At 43.1% G+C, this 12,500-nt stretch overlaps 1 protein-coding gene across 1 annotated transcript in view; it reads right to left on the bottom strand.

The window, feature by feature from the left end:
* The window catches only part of sema3c (sema domain, immunoglobulin domain (Ig), short basic domain, secreted, (semaphorin) 3C), a 45,868-nt gene that overhangs the window by 32,642 nt on the left and 726 nt on the right, over nucleotides 1–12,500 (bottom strand). Inside the window, exon 2 of the mRNA XM_026997355.2 lies at nucleotides 9,415–9,582. Within this exon, the coding sequence (XP_026853156.2) occupies nucleotides 9,415–9,544 (130 nt within the window). The 5' untranslated portion in view covers nucleotides 9,545–9,582. The remainder of the gene's footprint in view (nucleotides 1–9,414; nucleotides 9,583–12,500) is intronic.

Here is a 12,500-nt window from a genome sequence, read left to right as displayed (position 1 = left end):
CTTTAAACCTCTGCCAAATGGCACAAGGCTTAGTCAGACAATACCATGGCTTCCTAGTCTTGTTCCGCATGGCTACACTCTCGTAATACAGTGTGTAAGCAATTTCACACATACTGTTAGACACTAAGCCTCTGCCCAGGCAACCTAACCACTCTCACTTACTCCTGGGCACAAAGATCTCTGTCCTGGTTCGGGGGAATATGCCCCCATGCTGGGTGAGGGACTGGATCTTGAGAGATAGGCTGGATGATTGGCAGGTAACTCTTTGTTGGTTGAAGAGGCAGCGTGTCAGGTAAATCCCATGGGATGGTAAGCATATCATGAACGATGCCAGACCACCCAGGACGGAGGGGAGGAGGTGACTGTCGTCAGACTGTCTCTCCTCTTGATGTTCCCCACATTCCTTCCCTGTCTTCAGGAACAGGAACACACACACACACACAGACAGAAAAAAAAACAAAAAAAACCTCATCTAATCCATCATGGTACATCTCCAAAAGGCCACTGTGGTCTTTTTTAAATGACTCGGCCATCTAAAAGTCTAAGGGCCAGCAGCGGTAGTTTATGTCGTGCCCACTGAGGAAGTCATCAGTGTTGACATCCCATCCACTGAAGACAGAAAAATGTAAACAGTGTCAGTACTGACACCTCCAGTTCAGGTCACCATCTGTCCAAGGAACGTCCCGCAGGAAAATGCTTTACGTCCATCAAAACTAAAACTGTTCAAGGCTTCAAAAGCTTTTTGCTAAAGTTATTATATCTCAGATGAGCAATTTATCCCATTAACATATACTCACCATCAACTACCAGTGTGAAATTAAATGATTCTCTCTCTCTGATTAATTCCCTCGATTGGTTTCTCTTTCCCCCTCCCCCCCTCCCTCTCTCTCTCTCTCTCTCTCTCTCTCTCTCTCATTGCTTCAGTTACAAAGCTGTATTTCTGTTCCGTTGGTTAACAGTTAACAGGAGTGGAAACTGTAGCCTCACCTAGCCCGTCATGGTAGCAATCACCGTGCTCCAATTACCACCTGCCCTCCTCTTCACTTGTCACCAACCCACACCAGGCGACCCTACGTCCTTTGACCTTTCAGCAGGGCCCGTGAGACCTCCCATAATTCAATGACTGACTTGTATGCGAAGTAGATCCTTCCTCCTGTAGATTCACTGCCAGTTCTCACAGAGTGCTGTGGGCTGCCCAAGCAGTAGCCTCACCAGGAAATCAAGGCTTCAGGTTGCACAGTATATCCCAAGTCCATGACTTGATTAGCAAGTCGTGCGCTGGGTGAGCTGCGTTCAACGAGGAAAAAACAATGTGCGAAGCCAAGGTACATAAGACTTGGATTATAACTGCTTTATTATGCCCCTTCACTGCCTGTTCCTCTAGGAGGCAAAATGGCTGTTGCAGAAAATTTAAAACCTCACAAGGTAACACACGGTAACTTTTAAAAGCGGCATTAAAACCTGGTGAGTAAAATTCAGAGCTTTAAATGTAAACCCTGGAGCACTAGAGCACTGCTACCCGTTATGTTGAAATGGCAGTCATATCTAGAGAGACATTAACAGAGGGAGTAGAGTTATTTCCCTTGAAGAAATAATACAGTCAATAAAGAGTAGAAGAAATGACTTATAAAACTAAATGACACGCTAAATCAGAGTAATGAGACCGCTACAATGTACAGTGCTGCACTCCCAGCAGTTCTTTGAAAACTCTGGCTATGGCAATATGGTGGTTATTACAACAGCACTTCATTCTTCTGTAGAGGCCAAGGACTTTTATGTTAGTTTCCTATTTCCAGCAGATTTAGGTGTGTTGACAGCATGTGATTAACATGAGGTGGGGGACAACCCTCCGCCCATTCCACTGGCAGCAAAAGAGGATGTATGGATGTCGGAATGACAACAGCAGTGGCAAACATCGTAGTTAACCTTGCCCACTCATCTTAAAGGTGGGAACACTTACTGCCAAAATAAACCCAGATGTGTAGACCAGAAGATGATCTGGAACTCCAGCCCTACAGGGTAACTGGCTCCTCTAGGGCGTCTAGCTAGGAGTCCAGTGTACTGCCACAGTGGCCAATGAAACTAAATAGCTCACTGGTAAAAAAAAAAAAAAAAAAAGCACTAGGATCAGATTCAGGCTTGATCATCAGAGACTGGTCCCATCCCAGCATTAACTCACGTCATTACAGCAATAGTCTCCAAGAAGCTGTGCTTTCTGAAATATTTGGCATCTTCTATGTTGACCAGCACATCCCAGTGTGCTCAGACCATAAACATGCTTCTCGGTGCATGTACATCATGTCCATCACAAATCCTTCCAGAGTTCATACTTTGTCAAACCATGGAGACTGCGGAGACCTTTGGGGGAAAGCATTCTCAGGTAAACGCAGAGCAAGTTCTGCCAACAAGCTCAAGTAAATCAAGAGAACTTGCAGAAGGTGCCTTCAAATCTGTCATTAGCGTCTGACCCACAGAGGCAGGAGTCAGAAATTGCCAAATGTTTTTCACAAGAAGAGTGAAGCAGACTACGCCCGTACTGGTCAGTCAGGAAGGTGAGGGAGATTGTCAGGAGGGGAGCAAGGGGGTGGCATGATAAATGAGTGACTGGTAGAGAGAGCCAATGAGGAAGCCTCGAGCTCTACTGTCTTCTCTCCTGCTTGATAGGGAATGTCTCTGCTGTAACAGAATCAGTTAGAAAAGGAAATATCCAGACACAAGCCTGCAGATACACACACACACACACACACACACAGACACACACACAGACACACACACAGACACACACAGACACACACACAGACACACACACAGACACACACACAGACACACACTCAGCAGTTATTAGGGTGCTTTGGCATGTCACAGATAAGTGATGATAAGTCAGACAACCCTTTTGTGGTGTTTGTAGTGAGCTGGAATTCCCCAAGTCTTACGGTATTGCCTCTGTGTGTGTGTTTGTGTGTGTCCATTAGGTCATCTTTTTGTCCTATCTGATATCCATAAACATCAGCCCAGGGTGGGAAGCCAGTACATCTGCTCCAAATGAAATAATGAAGGACATTAGTGTTAGTTTTCACTCTCAGACAAGCTCTTTCTTCTCCTCATTTCACTTTACACTGATCCTGATTTGACCTGGGCATGACACCGCCCTCACCCTGTGCTGACCCTTCAGTCCAGATGGATCCTGCAGTCAGCTGGCTTCTGTTGAACCACGTGGTTTTCTTATAGAGCTATTAAACACAGGCGGGAGAGCTTCAAGAACCGTTTTAATGATTCAAAAGGCAATTCCCATTAAAATGCATTATTACTAAATCCAGTGTAAAACTGGGCCAGTTTAAGTCTCATATAATCTATTATCATGAATACCTGAACTTTAATATTTCACTAAAAATCAAACACCTGTGCTCTTCAGTGAGAAGGGATTGAATGTTGGCACATTATCCTTCTTCAGAGCACTGGGACTGCCCGATATTAAACAGCTCTACAATTTGAGCTGATCTCCGTGGCGAAGAATTCCTAAAATGTTTTACCTTGGCCACGAATGAGTCTGAGTAAATGTTAGGCTCCTTCTTTTCCTGGTTGCAGACACGGAGGACTATGATTTAGATTTCAGCGAGAAGTAGGTCAGGACTTTTTCAAAGGGTTCGGAAATATGCCGATAATTTGGAGCCATGAAAGTTTTTCAAAGATGAGGTATCTGACCAGTACATCTGCTCAAACCTCAAGAACCAAAAACTGCCTGAATCAGCTGAAATGCAGGCCCAGACCACACCACACACACACACACACACACACACACACACACACACACACACACTGAGTTAATTATAGTGTGTACATATGTGTGTTGGTATGTATAGTAAGTGAAATATTCTCGTCAACATTCATATTTGTTACTTTGCTGCTTCCCTCTTAGAATAACAACCATAGACAAAGCCTTAAGCATTCAATATAAATACAGTTTCAGGAAATCCTGCTTACATGAACACTCCAATCCTCCATCACTGTCAACATGAGAAATGTCTCTTTCATCACAGTAACTGTTAATGTTCGATCTCCATTAACTCTCATTCAACATAAGACTTAATAAAGGCTGCACTAGCCTACAAAAGCCATAGCCCACGATCCTTAAAGTGCTAAAAATCGGTCTGTCAATGAACAAGCGTTTTGTGTGGAATTCATTAGCCAAAAAGAACAACATTCTGGGTAGGGTGGGTGAGAATGAAGGTCAGAGTGACTGTGGTTCGGGTGTGTCCCGGCACGAAAGAAAACGTTTGAAGTATGGAGTCAGAGTATGCGCTTGAGTCTTGTGACTCGCTAGCACGATTTGTGATGAATTCCAGGAACGGCCCACGCTCGGTGTAAACGCATACAAAAAGAGATGGCATACGTGTTATTGTTCAGATGCCACTACATCAATCCATCCATCAATCAATCAATCAAATCCTTGTGGTGCCTGGGAAGGGTGTTCCCTTTCAATATCCAGGCTCCGTTTGTTATTACATGTGAATGCAATTAGATCTTCTAGCAGCCATATTTACAGAGTTGATTCAATTTCCATCTGAGGATATTCTAGAAAAAGATGATACGCAGAATTAAGGCTCCTTAGTCATTTCTTATCTTAAAAGTATTGGCAGTGTCTGAATATGACACAGTAATGAATCATTCCACTAATCACAGTTTCATGGGAAAACAGAGATATAAGTGATTTATAATAACACTGGCTGATTAAATATTGGACAAAACTTTTTTTTTTATTTGGCCTACATATTTTTGTTCATATTGTTTCCTACTATGTATGAAATCCCATATTTATTGCATCACAGTTATTGTGTCACACATCACAGTGAGAAGCAGAACCAGTTCAGTATTTTCCTACTTCATTATCAATCTCAGGTTGTCATGACGCTGTGCTGGCTGGGTGAAAGTTGGGAATTAATTGGTCTGTGAGGTGAGGAATGTGGACAGAAGCATGGCGGTGTGCGCATCCCTCGTCTAATGAACGTGAAGCTCCCGCGGCCCTGGTGTTAGATCACTGCAGCAAACCGTCAGAGACCGTCACACTCTGAAATCTTCACTACGTGCCGGGGGGGGCTCAAAGGATTGTGGCCAGCTATCACCGCTCACACACAAACGCTCGAGTTCCAAAAGTAAAAACCCTTCACTGGTTTTGCATCTCTCAGTGGGTCTCGATAATGAATTACACCTAAACCTCCCGAACTAATTAGCAAAGCTAGGCGGTCAGAACAAATCCCCAGGGAGGACTTTTATTTTGAACTATCCACCTCTGCTCACGTGCCTTCAGGTCTTCAGATCTCATCCAGATCTATCTTCGCATGTGGCTTTAGGTTTGGTGAGACAAGGACCACTGCGATCCTGACGATCCTGACGACACCTCCCTCACACACAAGTCCTCAGAATATTTGCCTGAAGGTGTCGACCCACCTGCCGCCTCCTTGGCTTTCGGACTTTGTTCCTTCTCTTTTCTCCTTTAACACTGTATGAGACAGAGGAAATCCCGGAGCCCCTTTGCCTTAGTAGAGGTCATGCACTAGGCTGAGTCATGTGCCTGCTTTTGCCATTCCCTGTATCTCTCCCCGTATCTCTCTCTATCCAGGCAACTGTCTCTCTCCCTCGCTCTCTCTCACAGCATTGACTGGAGATGTTCTAGGAGCTTTAAAGTCTCTCCACAACAGAAGCCTGCAGATAGTTTTAGAAGAGGGAGAAAGAAGCCATGAAGCAGGCCGGTAAGACCTCTAACGCTGTCAAACGCCTGCAGCTGTCTACTGCCGAGCAAATATATGACATGCAGCATTTGCTGCAGCACCCGGATCCCACAGTGACTCGGTTAGATCGGTCCTTCCTCAAACCCACGAGCACCATGCCTTTAAATTGTGGCGCAAACAAATCCCATCGTAAAAACCGCGTCCGCCCATGTGCTTCCTGATTGCAACACGTTTCCTGTCAATCATGGCTCCCATCCCCCCACCCCCAAGACGACACATGTAACCGACGCGTGTGTGTCTCTGGCTAAAACTCACTGAAGTGAGAGGCAGCACATATCACAATGAGACCGCCAGTAGCCCCAGAACCAAGGAACCCTGAGCCAACACCAGCTTGTCACATCTGCCCAGCTTCCCTGCATTCTTCCAGAAACTTTTCTTTAACCAGCACACCATGACTTATCAAATCCGCACTGAAGAACGCAATAGTAATTCTGATTTGGGAGCAGCTTTTTCCTGTCCACACCGATTCTGGTCACAGGGCTCAAAACCAGGTGAACGGCCCGGGAAAGGTTCAAAACACGCACTAGCTGTTTCGACTTGGACTAGCTGTCATCACCGCAACCTTTGCCTAAAAAGGTCATAGAAGGTCGTCCAAACTAACAGCATGGGAAGCTAGTAGCGTGACATTACTGGGACTTGCGGTATGTTCTCCATTCAGAGTGGAGCAGGGTTTTTTTTTCCAAGCTACCATTCTCCATCTGAAGCTTCTGAGCGCCTTCCTAACAATGCAATCCCTGTTAATACAGGAACCACCAACCCAAACCACTGGAATATGAGAGCGAAAGGAGAGTGGAAAAAATAGACCCAGTAAGAGAAAGACAGGAGGCACACGGAGAGAGCAGGAAATGACAAATAAAGAGAAAAAGAAGGGATGAGAGAAAAGAAAAGCCACAATGACTGGAAAGGTACATGGAGAGAAAGAAGTGTAATATACCAGAATATATACAGAAAGAGAATGCAACATTCAGACTGAAATGAAAACTAATATTGCATAATAGCAATATTCTTTCCAAACAAAGATTTAGTGCATCCACTATGACTGTCTCTCTATAGTAAAATGGACTTTTACTGTATGACAGTAGTGGTTCACACAACACTGTCCATTAGTGAAACCCCTGGCACGAGAAATAAGCTGTCCTCCGTGACCATCGTATGTTTGCACGAGCGTTCCCGGGCTCAAGTCCTGGAGGTTCTGAGCCCGCCACGCTGTAGTGATTGCACTGCTCCTACACACCTGATTTAGTAGAAAAATTCATGTTTGAGTGGAAGTGTTAAGGCAAGGCTGCCTGTTCGTGGTCACCTTCAGCAACTGGCCTGAAACCAGGCTTGCGTTTTGCCGATAGGTTACAGGTCGGTGTAGGTGGGTGAAGTTGATCTGGGAACAGTATCTTAAGTTCACACCAGGTACTCATACACAAACAATCAGTCAATTATCATCATAACAATAACAATAATAATAAGAATAATAATAATAATGATAATAAATATACCGCTTTTCAAAGACCCAAAAACGCTCATAATTGTCAGTACATAAGAAAAGACATTGATGGACACACAAAAAAGAACATACAGTTTACAAAACATTTACAAATAGCACTTACATAACAGAACATGAGCAAGAGCTGATGAAAGAGGAGTTTAGGTTTACGAAAACTTATAGGCAAGGAAAAAAAAGAGATTTGAATGTAGAGAGAGTTGCAGGTTGTTGGACCAGAGTGGGGAGACAGTTCCAGAGTCGAGGAACAGAGCTAGAAAAAGCCCGATCACCACAGCCATGCAGGCTGGAGGAAGGAGCAGTACGCAGCCAGCCTGAATAAGATCTGAGAGTGTGAGTAGGTTTGGAAGCAAGGAGAAGATCAGACAGGTGTGAAGGTACAACAGGTATAACACACTGCTTTGCAGGAAAAGTTGGACTGACTGCCAACACCCACACCCTGATCTGAACTGCTTGGAAGTTTTCACAAAGTTGGTTCATGCCTGAAAGTGTGAAGCTGCGACACCCCGTCATGAAGTATAGAGTCTAGTGACACCAGGCCACTGAAGTCCTCTTATGCACGGCGTAAAGCATCATCAACACATCCGTGTTTACAGCAAACTTCAAAACATATGCTGCTGTCTGTGCTGTGTTATTACATCTCTGCCAAAAAGGTCTGGATATAGATCAATGCAAACTGGATCCTGTGTGTGTGTGTGTGTGTGTTTGTGTGTGAACTCCTCCTACATCCTTTTCAGTTCACCCAGTGATGCATTCTGGTACAGCTTATTATAAAGTACAGTACAGTACGCCTGGTATCAGAGACATTGAATCTATGATAGATAACTTTATGATCTAGTTAAGATTCAACAGCATGAAACTTCTTTTTTTTTTTTCTCAGAGGTGATCCAGCTGAACTCTGGACCACAGCACATGCACTTTTGTAATGTCCGCTGAAACGATTAACAATACCATATTTAAAACTCTATCCCACTTTACTGAATCATTACAAAAAGGCAGTTTAATAGATTTAAAGGTGTTTTGAATAAAGCCATTTGAAAATATCTATTTGATGTGATCATGTGTGAGAGATTTAAACATTGTGTAGCAACAGAATAATCACAAATGTCTACTATATTCAGTCTACTATATGCATTTTCTGATGCATGATATTGTTCACAATACAAAACAGATGAGAAATGAAAACTGCTCCCAGGTGGTTCAAACAGGTCCAAAAAAGGATGAATATGACATGCAGAGCACCTCCCAGCAGCTGTCAAATAGTGTTTGAATAGTGGCAGGACACCCAGATATATTGCAGTGAAGCTCCCAGAAGACCAAAGAGCAGAGCAACCAGAAGAGCAAACAGCATAAACACCAGCAGAGCAGGCAGTAGAGCAAACAGCAGAGTAACGATCAGAGTAACAATCAGAGCAACATCAGCATATCATCAGAGTAACCATCAGAGTAACCATCAGAGGTACCATTCAGGTAGCAGCTGGGACAAATGTAGGTCTCTAGGGGACACGTTCTAAAACGTTCCCAACAGACTCTGAGTTCCAAAGGGTGGGTGGCACTCTGAAAAGGGATGTGACCTCACAAGATTTGGAAGTGACCTTATTTGATAAGTTCCACTAAAAGTCATTAATCAAACTACATGCTTGTTTGTGAGTGCAAACATCTCATGGCAATTGTGGCATTTTGCTAATTTAACATTTCACTGATACCACACTAGTATTTTACTTCTAGTTTATAACATCGAAGCTCTTGCACAAACAAGTCTTTGTGAAGCTCTTGCACAAACAAGTCTTAGGGGGCAGCTGAGCTTGCTTGAATTCTTCAAGCTGCACATTTTTAAAAATGGGACATCCAGCAAAGCCACAATGAGTCTGTTCTCTTTTAGAGTATACACAGAACTGGAATCATGTTTATGAAGGATGACAACCAGTCTACGCTCAGTTCCATATTCATACAGCATAAAAGTACTGAAAAAACACGTTAAGAAAATGTTTTTATCGTAACTAGTCCTCTTTCATCAGTTCACTGGGAGAGTTTCTTATCATCAATGTAGGAAGTGATGGCAGCATGGCAGCAGGAAATGACTGTCTAGTAAAAGAGGAACTGTCCTTCCAGAACAGAGGGAATGATGCTTACCTTTAAAGGGAAGGAAGACTCTAGGCTGCGGAGGGGAGAGTGCAGAGATGAAGGTGACGATGAGGAGGAGAGGGAGGACCGAGCACCCCACTGTCTCCAGCCCAACCACAGACCCCACTGACCTGCCCATGACTTCAGTGCTGAGGAGCTACACCTGGACCAGAATTCCTGCGGAGAAAACAGGACCCCACACTTCAAAGATCCAGAACTCAACTCTGCCCAAGACACAACCACACATACAACACAAGGGAAGTTAAAGAAATTCAAGTAACAAAAAAAACCAAAAAAAACCCAAAAACACCTAGAGGCATAGAGGGAGTACTACCTCAAATAAAAAAAGTAGGCTGAGCTCAAAAGATCAAACGTTGCATTTTTCTTTTGCTAGAGACATGGGCCACTTTAAGTAAGCACACATCTTTGAAAAAATGCAAAGTTGGTCCAAATATTCGTGATGTCTAATGAAAGGCATGTGTTCCGTGATCCTTCTGTGATATTTCTTGCGGAAAGATCCTTCATGTCATCAACGGGGCCTTGGTGGAGACTATACAGCGTTGCACAGTCAGTCTTTTCTATAAATGAAACTTAAAGCTTCTGCGCACAGTTGCCTATTGTACGCCGTACATTTGGAGTCAGTCCTCTGAAGAGGCAGGGCGGAGAAACCACCGGCTGGTTCAAAGCAGTGGCTGTGTTTACTCAGTCCTAACAAAAGATGAGACAAGGAATCCCTCTTTTCGTGCTGTTATACCATTATAGCACAATAGCAGCTCAATAATACATAAATACCAGTTTGCTTTCTTCTGTCTAGGGGGACCTTAAAGACTTCACTGGATAGGAAACTCTAACACAGCACTTAAAGTTCCTAAATAGAGATTTCTCTCTTTCTCTGTGTGTGTTTCTGCATGAGAGAGCAAAAAGGAGGGAAAAAATGAAGAGAGTGGAAAAAAGAGAATTGTATCTTTCCTCATGCCTAATGCATGAAGCATATAAAAGATTCATACAAACTTTGCCAAGGACATTAGGCAGTCTGATGTCTATATGTTTCACTTTTATGTCGCACTTTTTACTGCAAATACGATCATAATAGTTTGTCTCTTTTAAAGTATTTGCCAGAAACTGCACAAAAGTGTGAAATTCGCAGTAAATCTGTATGAAATGCCAAAAGTTAACTATTTACAAAACAAGGCCTGCCAAGCCCATCTCCTAAAACTGGACTATGGAGGATGGAATTGAAGAGTTTAACTAAAAATGTGTGTGTAAAATGTTGTTTCAATATATCATTTGGAGTGAATGTTTTGAGCTTTTCATGTGTGTGTGTATGCATATTTGTGTGTTTAGCAGTGTGTGTGTGTGTGTTTGTGTGTGTGTGTGTGTACAAGCATATGGAAAACTGCAAAGTATTTTACTGAAACCTTTTTTGGCAATAAGCAAGAGAGACAAACAGAGCTTCATAATCTGGGCGGTGGCTCGTGCTGTGGGAGAACACCCCTCACACACACACACACACACACACACACACACACACACACACAGCTGCTAAAGACATCAGTGGATCTTTAACAGACAAGTGATTGGCCAGTGTCAGGACACCGAGGTAGCAGTAACACTGGAACTTGAGCACTACCTGAGGTCATGCACAACCTGCTAAAACACATCAGACTACCTGACCTTACTGGATACATTTTGCTTTGATCATTCACTCACCCTATGCGGCATCTCCCGTGGGGTTCACAAATGAAAATTTTGCAATTATATAATTTTCTAATTTTATTAGTACTGAGATGTATATCATTGTTGTTTTTGTTCTCGTGTGATACTTTGTTGACATTTTCTTGTCAAGAAAGCAAAAGCAGTTGAACTGAACTGAACAACACTGAACTGAACTGAAAATGAAACTCCAGTCTGAACTTCACCTAATCGTCGTTCAGTCACTGTAAAGTTCACTTGTGTGGTGAAGTCATTTCTTACAGTTTCATTTGTCAGCAATTCTACACTGACCATGTGCCTGACCATCATCAGCAAATCCACCCCTCCGCCTCACTCTCCCCCACCCCAAATATCCCATTTTCATTCCTGCTGCCACTGGACATTCTCCATCCTCGGAAACTTCAGCCAGAAGGCTGGACGAGCAGCAAAACCTCCGGCCCTGGAATCAAAGCCTGCCTGTGTTCAGGAAATGACAAACGCTTTCCTTTCCACCAGAACGTGGCTGGACCACAGGACATCCGAGCGGCCCGTGTTTGACCCAAAGACAACACCCGACAGAGTCCAGCGTGTCTGCTCAGGAAAGCTGACCAAAGCAAGCAGCTTAAATACTTTTATTAGTCACCTTCACACTAGTCTAGTTTTATTGTGTGTTTTGGACTCGAGCCTAATACGTTTTCCGTCTTTCTTCGTCCTGGAATTGAACTTTGAAGGTGATTATTGATAATTGCTTTAAGTTGAATGATGTGCATAGTTTAATAATGTGATAATCCAAGATGCTGAATACTTTATGGTATTTTTTTCCAAGCTGAAAGGAAACTTTAAAAAAAAAGTTTCCGTTAAGAAAGTGTATGTACCTATAACTGGGCTATTTTAATAGAATTAACTGAGGCCAAAGTCTTTGCTCCTGATCTGTGTGTTATACAGGGATTGTTTTCTGTCTAGATTTATTCCCAGATTCATTTCTCACTGCAATCAAGTCAAATTAAAGCAGGGGCTTTTATTGCCGAGTGAAGATGGGCGTTTAGATGGGAAACATTCCAGAGAGCAGACTAGACGTCACCCTGAGTTTATCCTTCACCTCCCAAAGCTGCCTGGTATTATATTGATTCCATAATTTTAGCTAATTTAATGTTCAACACATCCTATCTCTCGTTTACACACAGATAGAGAGAAAGAGAAAGAGAAAGACAAAAGAGAGAGAACAAGGTGAGGATGGAAAGAGAAAACCAGAGAAACAGACAAAGGGAAAGACAAAGTTTTTTTCATTATGGAATATTCATTCCAGATAAATTCTATTTTTTGTTTCATAAGACAGTAATTAAAGGTAATAACACCCTAAGCCTGACTAACTCTCTTACATACACTATTCAACACACTTTTTC

The sequence above is a fragment of the Electrophorus electricus genome, chromosome 7 (genome assembly GCF_013358815.1).
Source record: "Electrophorus electricus isolate fEleEle1 chromosome 7, fEleEle1.pri, whole genome shotgun sequence".
Lineage (NCBI taxonomy): Eukaryota > Metazoa > Chordata > Actinopteri > Gymnotiformes > Gymnotidae > Electrophorus > Electrophorus electricus.
Note: the sequence above shows the minus strand (reverse complement) of the source record. Positions and strands in the feature narration are given on the sequence as shown.